The sequence below is a fragment of the Etheostoma cragini genome, chromosome 18 (genome assembly GCF_013103735.1).
Source record: "Etheostoma cragini isolate CJK2018 chromosome 18, CSU_Ecrag_1.0, whole genome shotgun sequence".
In the NCBI taxonomy this organism is placed as follows: Eukaryota; Metazoa; Chordata; class Actinopteri; order Perciformes; family Percidae; genus Etheostoma; species Etheostoma cragini.
In genome coordinates this window covers 10,350,164-10,365,266 of record NC_048424.1, presented here as the reverse complement: position 1 = coordinate 10,365,266, position 15,103 = coordinate 10,350,164, and the positions used below count along the sequence as shown (strand labels likewise).

Genomic DNA, 15,103 nt, shown 5'->3' with positions numbered 1-15,103 from the left:
TTGTATTGTTACTTACTGAAGTAAAGTATCTATTATACTTCTTCCACTAATGAATAAGGTCAGATATGATTCAACAAAAACGGATTTATCTATTTTAAATACAATTGCTCAGTCAACAACTTCCAAATATCCGTTCCGTGTTTTTCCATTCTTCATGTCATCCAGAATGTGAAAAAGTTACTTTATTCTGTATGAATGCGTAACTCAATGCTTGCATTGGCCAGAGATGAGACGTATGACCCCTTCCTCCTTCTACCATTTCCACTTCAACGAACTGGAACAGCGGGGAGACTGTGGGAGGAGCGACGGGTTGAGATCCAGGTGTCCGAGCCTGCGTAAAAACGCACCAAACACAAGTCAAAACCAAAAGAGTGAGTTTAAAAGAAAAATAGCTCAATTTGTGCACTACTGGCACTTTTATGAATGAATGACCTGTGTTCCGAGAACGTCTCCAGGATCTGCGGCTGCAGAAATAACCAAAAGAGCGGAACGCGCTGCGGTGGTGCGTTGCTGCCATCTCCACAGAAAACGGACAAAACGGGACCAGACGGTTTGGTGTGAAATCCAGATTTGTGACCAAAGAAGGCAACTTTTATTTTAACGATCAAGGCGGCTTGTTTCAGCGAAAAGTGGAGATATGTTCAAGAAAAGTAAGAGTAAAGTGCTGGTGGATTATGCGTCAGAAGAAGACGACATGTCCTGGCACTATCATCACTCCTACAAGGTAAAGAGACTGATGGCAATTCACCGCTAACAATGAACGTCACTTATGTTGTTTTTCTTTCCAAAAGGAACATGGTTAAAACATGGAAAAAGAATCAGGTGTTACTCTACTAGAACGTATTATTCCACTTGTTAAGTGCCAGAATGAGGCTCAAGGGCTGAACATCAAAACAGGGCCAAAACCTGTTGTTAACCACAGTTTTCACCAGAATTAGTTTTGGAAACAGCTTAAAAGATCAGATCATTCTGATAGATTTCTTTTTTTGGACAAGTGCTCAAGTTCCTGTCAGCTGAGAAGGAAAGTGACAGAAAATGCTGAAAGGTCAAAGAAGAGTTAGCTCATTGTCTCCCTAGAGAGAACAAAAAACAATCCTAACATATTTTACATGGAGACAGCAAAACTATATATATTTAAAGTGAAAACAGTTTTAGTGAATATTACATGAATAAAATTGTGTTACAAATGAAGAATGAAAGAAATCCAGAGACAACATAAATCCATCTAGGAGTAGAAAGACTTTTAGATTTAAATGTGTCAATTTTGAACCTGTAAATCGTGACATTGGAAAAAGAATTATCCACCACACACACACACACACACACACACACACACACACACCCACACACGCACAAACAAACACGCTCTTTCACACAAATCTACATTTCTCAGGTGAGTGTGTGAGGTCTATGAGCCTTTGTATCAGGACTTTAACAGCAGCTGGGCTCTGTCAAGGTGCTGGACATCATAGAGCATGAGCAGTGATAAGCCAATGACAGCAGAGACAGCACAGTACTTTTCAAGCAGTTTAGACCCTTTTTTAGGCATCCCGAGTTGTTAAAGCCCCTTAGAACAAGCATGTAAATGGGTCTTAGGCTGCCAAATGAAAAACAAGTAGCGTTCACCTATTCAGCTGTGAAATGGTATTTAGGAGAAGCTGGCATTAAATGATGTTGGTCAGAATCAAATGTGCAGACTACCTCTAGAAAAAACACTTTTATTTGACCACTACAACATCTGGTGTAATACCAGAAAGATGTAAAAAAGTTCCTGAGTTACTATCGCAGAGATTAAACATGAAAGGTTTGACACAGCAATGCTTGTACATTCTCCCTGAGCTTGGACAATTGTTTGTTGTGTCCTTTCCTATGAGGTCCACTATTCTGTCATGATGTGCAAGGTACATTTCTTTTTAAGGATCACAGCCATTTAAAATGTGTGACATTGTTTCACTGATCTGTTTTGTGGTGCAAGCCAGCGTGGTGTTATGCCAACAATGAGGAACCAGAGTAGGAGGAAACTAGAAAGAAAGTTTGAGTCTGATGGGAAGGATTTGTTGTCAAATTGTGAATGTGACATTGTCTTCATTGAGCGTAGTGTTCTTAAGAATTGAGTCAGACTGTGTCTCAGTAGTTGAGCGGTCGCCTGCCAATTAGAAGGTTGGCAGTTTCATTCCTGGCCCTGCAGTCCCATGTGGAAGTGCCCTTGGGCAAGACATTAAACTCCGAATTGCCCCCGATGCTGCGCCATTGGAGTGTAAATGTGTGTGAGTGTTTATCTGATGAGCAGGTGGCACCTTGTACGGCAGCCTGGGGCACAGTGTGTGAATGGTGAATGGATCCTATAAAAGTGTTTCAGTAGTCATTGAGACTAGAAAAGCGTTGTATAAAAACAGTCCACTTACATATTCAGTCAAATTAACGGAGAAGAAAATTATTTAAAAAGTTTTTAAACATCATTCATTTTTAAACGTAAACTATCCAGTGCTTGTGTACAGTGTATTGCCATTAAGCAGTTGGGGGATTTATAAATATTAAATGTAGTAGGCAATTGGGAAGGTCAACCAACACCACTTCCCAGCATTTTACATCTGTTGTTGTGATAATGTGGAGATCTTTGACCCTTGGCTGGGTTTTATTGGCCATTCTTGACTTACAGCCTGGGAACTAACGCATGTGGCCCATACCTCCAAAGAACTGCTTTGAGTTCAGTTTGTGACTCCGTCTCCAGTAGTGAACTTCTTTAGATGATAAGAGCTGATCAGAGATCAGGGCTGTAACTTCTCCTCAGATTCCTGGGAAAGTCATCAGGGAGGTCTCCGCGAGTCGGCATGGTGATTAAGTACATGTAGAGGTCAGGGGTCGGCTCATAAAATGTGAACACAGTGAAAAGGCAGATCCAGCCTAGAAGTGATACAGGATGAAGCAAGGATAAAGAGTTATGATAACAGTGTGGATATTCAGACTTTTCAGTCCTCTAACTGTCTGAACTAAGTGAAGCAGAGAGGGCAAAAGATAGATTATCTGGAGCATCTCTGCATCAGCAAGTCACCAAAGATATTCAGACTGTTAAAGTGTGAATTGAGACAGATTCAGACATACCAATGAAATAATGAAATTAAGCCTATGTACAGAATGTACAAAGTAGTATTTTCTGTACTTAGTACAGTCAAGTTTCTTTTGCACTTATTTATTGTTATCTCTGTAATGGCAAAACTGATGATCTTCATGTCGTATGTCGCAACCATCATCGTCACCCATACAGACAGACACAGACAGAAACCAGCAGGCAGACAGATAGAGACAGACAAGTATGATAAAGGGATAACACATCCATAGACGCACAGAGGAAAAGAAGGGGAAATTAATATCTGTCCTCCCTCCACAGTGCTCTAGGGCGACTACAGTGCAGGCTCTGTGCCGCAGCTTGCTTTCTCTCCCTCTCTATTGAAGTTCAACAGGCTGCAAGAGGCAGCTGGGAGCCGGCATGTGCCTGTTTGTCTATGGCTTAAAGGGGTAACACACTTAATACTTTATTAACACCACTCTAATACCACCGTAGGGGCCCCCTTTGTGAAGTGGGATCATGAGAGGACAGATCAGGTCTAAGCAAAAACTTCAGACAGCCTCACATGTAAATCATTAGGTGCACGGGAAAAGAAAGGTAAAGCTGTGTGGATCATCTATTGAAGGAAGGGTTTAAGGTTAAAATTGTGGAAATCAAACGTTTGTGAGTTTTGTCTTACACGTTCAAACCAAATCATTATGATGTAAAAAAAAAATGGGGCCTGAAGCTTTTTTAAATTTAAAACAATATTTTGACTTTCAAAATATGATTATTATTGTTAAACATGAATTTGCTGCTAGAAGACCGTTAGCTTAGCACAAAGACCGTAAACGGGAAAACAGCTAGCTTGGCTCTGATCTCATAGCTAACTATCTCCTGGTTGTATAGCTTCATATTTAGCACTCAGATATGAGAGCGGTAGCAATCTTTTCATCTAACTCTGGTCAACGTTGACATATTTACTTAAATATACAGTATTTGGTCAAATGTTTGGTGAAACATACTGCAGGCAAAAATACTTTTTCGACAACCTGGTCTTGGAAAATGTGGATTAGGCTTACTGTTGCCTTTTGGAAAGCAGGTCTACTGTTGGCACTTTTTAAATTCACTGTGTGTCTTAAGTGCATAGTAATCTGGCTTTTTTAAGGACAACACTGGGTAACATTTACACACTTGCACATAGAAACAGTCAAAGAGAGAGAGGCAAACAGAAAGAATGACCCCCTGAGGTGCAAAAGCAGAGCTCTTTTTTTCTCCCCAAACACCACTCTCTTTCCCCTCCCCTTACTCTTTCCCTCTGTTCCAAGCTGTTAATGCTTTTACGCTCCAACAACAGTCAGCAATCAGGTTGTGTGTGAGAGAGTGTGTCTTTGATCGGCTCAGGTGGTGGAGACACAGCAGACTTTGCTCAGACATGTCCAACCACTTTTTCTCCTTCTATTGCTCTCTGTCTCATGGAGTTGTTAGATGTTAACAACTCCATGTTACAGCTTTGATCATATATAGAAATCCTGGCTCTACAATAGTAATCCCATGTGCAGCTGCACGTCTGATGGCTTCTTGCTGCCCTCTTTTTTTGATTTAGTAATATTTTTAAGATGTTTGGAGCAAGTCCAAGTCAAGTCATACAGCCAAAGACATGAGTCGATGACAAAGATACATTTCAGTAAAGGTTATATACATGCTTGATGAATGTGTGTTATCATGTTTATGAGTATTCTTGATAATGGACATATAAATCCAGGATACATTAACTTTAAGGATACTCTAATGAGGTGGCAGGATGAGGGTTATAAGTAACTAGTCATTTAATTATATGTGAAAATATCTTGTTTTGGCTGAGCCCTTTGCACAGAATTAATCTGTCTGTATTTAGGAGTAGTAATCATAATCTGCCAAGTAAACAAAAATAACTTTTTGGGGATTAGTCCCCGTGTTTCAATTAGGTTCAAGGCAGTTGTAATAAAACGTATATTATAAATAAAAGTTTTAATTTGCTAAATTATTTTAAGAGGAAGGATGTATACTGTTGTTTTACACTGTAAATATACTATCTCTCTCACAACACTTCCATCCAACTCAAGTCCAACTGACAAGTTTCAGTCCTACAGCTCTGTCTTATCAAAACAAAGTACATTCACATAAAATAATAAAAAAACAATTAAAGCTGTTGGAAGGGTGTTGGGATTGCTGGCGGACACCGCTCCATGTGCCTGTGTATTTTGTTGGACATTGCAAACCATCACAAATAAAAAAGGAACTCTCTGCCGAGTTCAATGATACGTCAACAAGACGTTATCTTAAATGGGTCACCGGTTATGAAAGCGGCGTGGCTTAAGCATAGGGGGCGGGCCAAACCATCACCAATGAAGAAGGAACTCTCTGCTGAGTTAAATGATACCTCACACAAGACTCTACCTTAAACGGTTCAAAAGCCATAAAAGGGGGGGGGGGGTCTACGTTCATGGGCATGGTTAAACTATAGGGGGCGGCTCAGTATCACATGCCGAGCACACATTATAAGTTTCATGTAAATCGGATGATGTTTGATAAGGCGCATTTCCTGTTGCCAGCAGGGGCGCTATGACCAAAAGTCAATTTTGGCCTGTAGATGTCCTCAGGCCTGGACACTTGTTAATTTGGGGCAGATATGACAATGTAGACTAATGTTACAGCAACTTCTTCGTTCATTGATGAATGCTCAAAATGGCCGCCCTGCCACATCCACCCCGTTTGACAAAAGGTTTTTCTTTTAATATCTTTTCATCTTTACGGTGTTAAGATGCTACAGGGTTGGACTCTTTGTTGGACAGTTTTGAGCCAATTGGATAATGTACACTTCCTGTACATTCCTGTTTTGATGGTGAAATGCACAAAACCCACTTCCTGTCTTGATGGCAAAACACACAAAATAGCCGCCCCACCATGGCCATGCTGTATGACGAAAAGTTTTTCTTTTAGTAAAGTTTCCTCTTAAAATGGCACAAACCAAATTGTAAGTGGATCAAATGAAATCTCCAGGAGGAGTTTGTTACGACGTGGAAATGGCCAAAATTGGACTAATTTCTAAACTTTCAATTAAAAATGCCTTTCTGTTGGGTTTAGGGTATGGCTCCAATTTGCTTTTTTTGTACGTCTTGACATGCTACATACTGTATGTGTACCACCTTTTGTCATTCTACGTTAAACGTACCGGAGAGGCTCAGTTTTTAAAGTTTGTAGGCAATTTTGTGCGCCTATTCCTGAAACCCTTAAAATTACAGGACTGATGCGTGTGTAAAGTTTGGTGAGTTTTTGACTATGATAAGATCCCCAAAAAGGCAATTCATTACAGAATTTAAAAAAAAGAATCAAAATTCCTTCAGTTTCAATAGGGCCTTTGCCACTGTTGGCACTAGGGCCCTAATTAAACTACAGAGACATTATACAAAGGATATATGAAAAACATGGGAAGAAAGCCTGTTGACTGAAGCACAATAGAGCTGAAATAGCTCCACTTATAAAGGATACTCAAATAGTGTCATGTACTGTTGAGGCAATAGGTCATGCATTTATTTTCTTTCTCTTTTGTTTAAATCTGCCCTCTGATTTCAGCTGCTACCCCTCAGCCTCTCCGTTCCATCTCGCCCTCCAAACACAGCGTTCTGTTTATATTACACTTCTGAAGAAAGTTGCCCTCTCGTTTGGAGAGAGAGACACACAGACACACACAAACAGACAGACACACACACACACACACACACACACACACACACACACACACACACACACACGTCTGTGCCGCAGTGTGGGGATGGTGTTTGTGTTTGGGGGTTGCTATCCATGTTAACTCACTGCTGGGGTATGTGTGTGTATTTGTGTGTTACAGGACAAAGACATAGAAGGAGAGGAAGAGGAAGAGGAGGAGGAAGCTGTCACTGCAGTATCCAAGGTAAACAGCACACCGTCCCAGCTAATTCTGACCTAATACAGACACATACACACTATTTGCTTGCAAATGTTTTTTTTTTACACAGTTATCTCCTAAGATATGCACTCATCCAACTCTTATTTCCTCACACATTGATCGAACACACATGCACAAGTCCAAAATAATGCCTATTTAATGTAACTAGTCTTATGTCACCCAAAACATCAGATTGTTTGATAACTCATCACCCCCAATAAACTCACATGCACAAGAAGTTTTTTCTTGTCATATGGCCACAAAGTGGTTCACGGTACAGCTGAGGTAAAGCAGGAGGGTCAGATGACTGCTGTGTTTATCTGTAAACACCACGACTGTCTGTTTTTGTTATGACGGATCACGGATGCTTGTGTAGTACGTGCACTGTTATCCTGATCCTAAAACCTACAGTTTGGAACAGTGGAATGAGGTTTCTGTAGTTTAGGGTCAAGATTTAAAGGATCATTGTGGTCAGTAATAACGTTGTATTCACCATGTTAATTGCTGAAATCTGCGTGCTGTTAAAAATATGATCATACAAGTTTTAAACAAACCCATCAAATTTATTTGGGAGAATTTGCACTTGCAATGACGGATTGTTACAGAAAATTGAGGTTCAGTGACTTTCAGTATAACAATAAATAAAGTTGTTTACCAAGAATATTGATATAAAGTATTTATGCTCAGTAACTGGCAGGTTTCACGTAGCAAATGCAACCAACTGACCAAGCTAAAGTAAGCTTGCTAGTATATTACCCTTTTAAGATGATGTAAAATATTTTTTAAATTAAATTTCACAACGTATCTCAAATGATTAAAAGTTATGGCAATAACGTCTGACTGAATGACCAAATAACATGGTTAGCTAAACTAGGGTGACCATATTTTGATTTCAACACACAACACACAAATTCAGACAGGCTTTTCAGAGGTTAATGAACATGCTTCATTATGCCTCAATGGTACAAAACAACTTTTGAAATAAAATAACAACTGGTTACAAAATAGCTCTTTTCAAATAAATAAATATGAAATAATGTTAAAATTATGACCTATTCTGTGTCAGCTTCAAAATCCAGCTTGAACTAAATATCTCTTAAAACCTTTTAAGAGACAACTGTAATAATGTTTTTTGGTGTCCATGCACCTTTATTAGATACTGAAACATATGTGCTAGCTTTGCACTAAACCGACCACTGTGTATCCTGCTCTGCCTTTTAGAAATGTAAAGCTCAGATGGGCCGATCTGGAATCTTCCCCTTATGACATCATAAGGAGCAAGGTTACCTCCCCTTTCTCTGCTTTGCCCGCCCAGAGAATTTGGCCCGCCCATGAGAAAGAGAGAGACATCATGGCTTGCAAACAAGCAAAGCATGGCAGTTGGTCAAGGCCACAACCCCATCAACAACCCCTCCATCTCCGCCCCCACCTTGCCCCCCAGACTTCAGATACAGTATTAGGGGACCACTAAGGCCTATATAAAAGCATCCAGAAAGCAGCATGTCATAGGACCTTTAAGATGGAGGTTTTTCAATTGGCCTTTTAGTGTGTTCAGGCAACTGCCTGCAGCTATGCCCACCCTAAACAATTAGGGTTATCGGTGTGTGTGTGTGTGTGTGTGTGTGTGTGTGTGTGTGTGTGTGTGTGTGTGTGTATGTGTATGTGTGTGTGTATGTGTGTGTGTGTGTGTTGTGAGGGAGAGAGAGAGATTGTGTACTTTGTTGTGTGATTATGTGCTTTGTCCATGGTCAAAATGTCACATCTCCTGATCTGTACTGACAACAAGTCTTTACTCAAAGGTGTGGTCGTGTTTGAACTCTTCTGAACCATGTAGAGTGTTGGCCGCCTTCCTACTGCATGTATGGCTACTGTAGGTGACTTAGTTCACAGGACATATTTCAAGACCTGTCCTGTTTGTGAGGACAGGGTAGGCTGGGCTGGAGAAGGGAAGGAAACGCAGCATTCTTTCGAGGAGCTGGTCCTATTGGATGGGAACAATCACTATGGGAGAAAAACAATGCTGAAAATAGCCAAAGACTGCTCTGACACCGTGGAAGGCTACAATTTTTTCAGGACATGGAGTCCTGGAAGTGGAGGTTACCTTTCACTGTAATTCCATGTTCATTTTACAGTGTTGTTTTGCCAATTATCCAACTTAAAAGTCATCAAGCTTTACTGCAAAACATGTCCTAAAGGACTTATTTAAAAAAAGACCTATTGGCTGGCACTTAACACCCTGTAAACCACAACGTTTTAAAATTTTGTTTTTTTTTACAGATATAACAAACGAGATAGTTAGGTGAGGTCAGAGTTGCTTGTAGGTGGATTTTGTTACCTTCCGATAGAGCTAAGCTAGCTGTTTCCCACGCAGACTGTAGCATTATAAAATAAGTGGATGGATATGAGAGTGATTTCCGTCTTATATCCGTCAATCATAAACAATCTTAACCTAACTCTTGCAAAAACGCAAATATGGTCAGTGTTACTATTTCTTCAAGTCATTAATCAAACAGAAATACCAAACATTTGCTGCTCCAAGCTTCTTGAAATAGACAATTTGCTGGTTTACGATCTACAGTTTACTGTTTATACTGCATTGTGTCTAATAACCACAATAAGCAATATTTCCAAATTTAAATGCCTTTCTAATCTCCCAGCTTTCAACTCTTGGGTATGAATGGAGGAATTCAGTCCAATAAGAGCTCTATTGTTCTTCCAGGCATGGAACTGTAGGTAAAGCTCCCCCACACAGCGAGCCTCAGTGAGCTGCTTGGTTTACCTACCTTTTGGTCGGAGAGATTACTGGGCACTGAGCTGCTTTGGATCTAGAGGCCTGGAGGTCAATGCTGAAGAGAATGGTGAATAGTCAGGCTTATGTATGTGCACACATGCATGCACATACAGTGCGCACACGCTCTCTCACACACACAATCAGGGTTGGCATCTCTGGTTTTCTGTTACTGCAAAGCTCTAACTACAGCAAATTTAATCCACGGTTTACACTTGACGGCACACAGGAAACAAGAAGCAGAGCAAGGAATAAGACAGAAAGAGTAGAGACAGGGTGTTGAAATAGCTGAGACGAAGGTTTTGTAAATATTTTTTGATGGCAATAAATTCCAAGAAACTAGTAGCGTTCTTGCACAAAGGTATGTTCATGATGATGAGAAGTGAGACAAGAAGGATTTGATTCGTTTATCAGCTTCAGTGAGCAAAGTCTTTGCAAATCCATCAAATGTCACATAGTTTTGAATATGAGAAGAGATTATGAGTAATCTGTGTGTGTGTGTGTGTGTGTGTGTGTATGTGTGTGTGTTAGATGAAATGTAAGTAGAACGAACAGTTCTGTATACATTTATGTTATCTGAATTGTGACATTGTGAAGCTTGATCTCAGACCTGATGACATATCTTATTGTATGTGTTCCTGTTTGGTTTAAGAGATGACTGTTTTCATGTCTAGCTAGTTGTTTGCTTGTCGTAGCTGTTCTCACATCCTCAGCAGAGAAGTGTTATGTCTGTGTTTTTCATACATGCAGACCTTTGAAACGAGCACCTCCTCGATAGAAAAGGAAATAGAAACAAAAGAAGCAGTTACGACGGTCGCCAAGGTCAGATACATTCATCAAATGATGTTGGGACTTCTGAGAATGTTTTGTCAACAGTGATGCTAAGCAAAGGCCTTGACAGTTGACATTGGCAATTCTTCCTGATCACGGCGACAAACTGAGCCAAAGGTTTGTTTTATAATCGCAGAGGAGGGCGGTATTTGTTCTCGGTGGAAAGCAGCGAGGGCAGGGAGGAATTCTGATGTGACGGGGGAGACCTGGGGGAGTCTCAGAGGGAGTGGAGGGTCTTCCACTGGAATGTGCCGTGCATTACTGCCAAGTAAATGCCACACAGATGCTCTCTCTGTATTTGTCTATCTATAAAACAGAATATGTAATATAAGGCTTTTGTCCGACAGCAATAAAATATACATTTTATTATAATCAATGAACTGTCTACCTGTATGATAGTGATTACTATTGTTAACTTGAAAAGAGTGGCTATGGATGATGGTCACGTAGGTGAATAAGGTTTGATTGAGAGCACATTTCAGTATTTCAGAGCCAATAACAGAATTTCAAAATGTGCACTTTCATCAATCTGAGCGCACAGCTGCTTTTCTAAATTCAGTGAATTTGACTTCACCATGTTCGGAAAGCATAAATAACATTCACAAATGGGCATCAGAGATAACAAGCTAACATGCAACAGATGCAAGTCATCATTTGAGCTCTGCATGTCGAAATTAAATGCTCTCTTGTGTGACGTTTTTTGTCAGGAGGCCAAGGTGAAAAAGATCATGTCCAAGAAAGAGAAGAAGGAGAAGAAGATGTTCTCCTCTAAAGATGATGAGCACTTCTTGCTGACCGGAGTAAAGCTGGCGGACCGCAGAGGGTGAGGATACACACACACTGTGACTTTATTATTACAACGCGTTACTCCTTCCTCAAGTAGCAGCATAGTTTGTTGCAGTAAAGCTGCACCATGTCCACTTTAAACAAAATTAAAATACCTACCTAAGTTAAAGTTGCAGTACAAGATTCCTCATAATAAGTACTTTTCAAAATATTTAAAGGAGTAGGTTGACATTTTGGAAACAATAACTCATTGTCCATTACAATTTCCTCAATTACCTTATACCCAAAATATCAACATAAGGGGAACTTATTCCATATGGTTCTAGATATATTTATTTCCTTGGTCTAACCCATGGAAGAGGGGGGGAAAGGTGTCAATTAAACCCTCATTGTAAAAGACTACAGCTTTTTACTTTTTTTAATCTTGAGGGAAAGTATTTGATACATAGATCTCTTTGACATTACTACTAAAAGAAGAAAAACATCTGGTTCACACTTTTTATTTTTTTAAATGTCCTACTGCATGTGTCAAAAAACAACAACAACTGATATTGATTGCCAGGTTGATTTGAAGACACAAAAAGTGCCTCTGTGTATCAAGTGGTCCCCATTTCAACCAGCATATGAGGAAATGTCAGACCTGCTGGTATATGTTAAGGGGCTGTTACTGGTCAAGTGTGTTGTAAAAAAATATTTACAGACTTGATTAGAAATAATGGGGTCATGTCCAACCACTTGTATTTGTTTGAATATAGGACAGAGCTTCATTCGCTAGCAGTTATTAACTTTCAGACCCCTTGAGGAAGTGGAACATGTTTGTTCAACATGAGGAAAATCTAAATCAATCACCCCTCCGTGACAAACAACCGGGAATTCTTATATAATGGCTTTCTGTACAGGGAAAGTTCCACTCCCAAGTGTTAAGATGTCTCGTACCTCATCCAGTCAGTTCTATTTATAGTTAGGATGTGAGTGGTCGACTGGTCATTTTATTTTGCCACTTTTATGTTAATGCTTCTCTCCCTCTTTCTGTTTTTTTCTAAAGGTCTCACAAGAAAATCAAGGAGGAGGAGAAGGAGAAGGAAAAGAAGGACAAGCCAGACAAGGGCCACTGTTTTTGGGAGAGTGTTACCATGACGATGAGGCAAATCTCCCCCACCAAAAAACTGGAGAAGATGGAGGGTTGGGAGCCGCCTCACCTGGAGAACTTAACTGAGACTGTGACCGACGAAGCCCCAGAGGACAAGAGCCAGATTGGGGGCTCGCCCGTGTCCTTCCCCAACTCTCTAGGCCTCCCGTTGGAACTGGCCTGGACGGGCCGGGGTCTTGAGGAGGACTCCTCCCGCTACGCTAATCTGTCGGACTCCAAGGATTCAACAGCTGCCGTCAGGTGGACGGCCCGCGCCAAAGTCAAGTTGGCTGGCATCAGCAGGATGAGCAGAGGGATTGTGTCAGAAAGTGCTTGGGAGGGGTTCAAATAAGAGCCATTTTACCTTCTTTGCCCCTCCCTCCTCACCAATGTACCATCAGTAAAGAGGATGAAGACCTGAACCAAATATCTGCTCGTCCCTGTTATCTAGTTTTGGACAAAAACAGTGTTAATGTCAACTGTTATTGAGATGCTGTTGTAAAGCCCTGAACATAACCCATGACATTTGTCCCTATAGTTGTAGCTTTGAAGACCTTAAGGACAAAATGTCAGTTTTATGAATGGGCTTTTTTTGGCTACTTTTAAATCACTGACATAAACTGTAAATTATAACAAATAAAAGCCTTAAACTACTGTACAATTTTAACTTTGATATCAACAGGCCTGCCATTTAGACATTTTAAATTGCCAAAAAATGAGTAGAGTGATTTTCATGTAATCATTGTGGTCAGTGGTAGAGAATCAATACAAATATGCAAACCTGCTACCGAAGACTTGTTTTTCAGTTCTTTGTTGTCTATGCAATTACAGCATCTGTAATTTATTCATAAAAAATTGGCTTAAAATACTGTGCAATCATGAAACAAATTATGAAATACATTTGATCTGGAATATCTGTGTGTTTGTATGCGTGCGTGTGAACGAGAGGTAAAGGAGAGGATATAGGTTTGCTGATAGACAGGCATATACTAGTATAATAGAATGAGATTTGAAGTTCTGTTGTTGTGTTGTGAATATGTGGGGGGAATAAATCTAAGCAACCCCAAATGTTTAAATCCGATGCTGAATATTTTTTTAAATTTGTAATGACAAGAGGACAATGACAAGCCAAACTCTGTGTATACTTGTTTCTTGAGAAAAGCAGTTAATCCATGCACCTGTGAAGTGCCTTGTATCAAGAAGATGACATCATGCGTTTGTACATTTAATCTTCACAAAAAGCTGAGCAAAAAACTGCTGAGCTCATCACAATGTCTACGCATGTGGTTCAACCCAGCATAAATGTGTGCTGCATCAGCCATTAAAATGCTCATATTATGCTTTTTCCCTTCCCTTTCCTTTCTTGTGTTGTATATCATTTTGGTGGATGTTATAGGTTTAATAAGTGAAAAAGCCTAAAGTTCACCCCATCTCCAACAGAAAACCCGGTTCACAAACTGCTCCGAACAGCTCTATAGGGTTACACGTTACTTGAAGGTATCTACAAAAGAGTGACATGACACTGTCATGAACGTGTCAAAACATTATAAACAAGGCATAAACGTTTATGAAATTACGCTTATCTTTGTGTCATTTGGTTTTGTCATGACGAGTTATGTTTATAGTTAGGATTTATGGGTCATGGTTGTGTCATGATGACAGTGTCATGTGTTCATGCCGGTGTCATGTCACTCTTATGTAGATACCTTAAAGAAAAGTATTACCCTCTTTTATAGTCCAGCCTTTACTTCAGTGACACACTTGGGTCACTTTGTAACACATGTTGTAATGCTCAACTAGCTGCTAGTGTGGTAAACCCTCATGCTCTGCTTCTGACTGGTTAGCAGTCCTTACCTAGGTACTGCGCAAGTGCGACTTCCAACAAAGATGGAATATAAGTGAGCTGCCTCACTTATACTCCACTCAGCTAAACCTGAGAGCTCAACACACAGGGTGAAAAGAGGAGCTGCAGCAATGTAAAGAACAAAAAAAAAGATGGTGTTTTTTGAAAATTAAACCATTCTGAAAAACCTCTTCTGGTATAACCTCTAAATATAATTACAAACTTGAAAATGAGCGTGATATGAGCATTTTAATACAGCAATTGGTTTCCATACACTGGATGCTGTTAGCTTCCCCACAACAGAAGTGTTTTTGCACTGCGTTATATAAACCTGGTCTGTTTGTCAATTCCATTTGAATATCTGTATATCGTATAGGACTGAGACAAAGATTTTTCAGAAAATGTCATGCCACTGATGTTTGCTTCTTTTCTTTTTCTCAGTTTTTATCTGTTTACTGAATTTGTTTGATACTAAAGTCTGCTTCATTGCAGCCAGAAGTGAACACAGATACAAGTCCACTTCCAGAGATGCCTGTATCCTGGATTTATTCACTAAACAGATTGGTCACATTTTCTCAAGCAGAATAAAGATCTAGTCTGTCTGTAGTCTGTCTGGCTCTACTTTATTCAACAAATTGCAGTCTGGAGTAAATCTACACCTTGATTTAACAGGCTTTGCCGGGAATTTGAAATTGGTCAGACCCTTAACAACA

General features: G+C 40.0%; 1 protein-coding gene across 1 annotated transcript; it reads left to right on the top strand.

Moving 5' to 3' along the window:
- Positions 1-267: 267 nt before the first annotated feature.
- si:ch211-225h24.2 (testis development-related protein) lies at positions 268-14,990 on the top strand. The gene is made up of 4 exons (XM_034900282.1): positions 268-724; positions 6,936-6,998; positions 11,340-11,455; positions 12,464-14,990. The coding sequence occupies exons 1-4, from the start codon at positions 638-640 to the stop codon at positions 12,897-12,899; spliced, it is 702 nt and encodes a 233-aa protein (XP_034756173.1). The 5' UTR covers positions 268-637; the 3' UTR covers positions 12,900-14,990.
- The last annotated feature ends 113 nt before the right edge of the window (positions 14,991-15,103 follow it).

Coding starts and splice junctions, on each gene's coding strand:
- si:ch211-225h24.2 (XM_034900282.1), top strand. CDS start 638: ATGTTCAAGAAAAGTAAGAGTAAAGTGCTGGTGGATTATGCGTCAGAA. Junction 6,999..11,339: donor CTGTCACTGCAGTATCCAAG/GTAAACAGCACA, acceptor GTTTTTTGTCAG/GAGGCCAAGGTGAAAAAGAT. Junction 11,456..12,463: donor AAGCTGGCGGACCGCAGAGG/GTGAGGATACAC, acceptor TTTTTTCTAAAG/GTCTCACAAGAAAATCAAGG.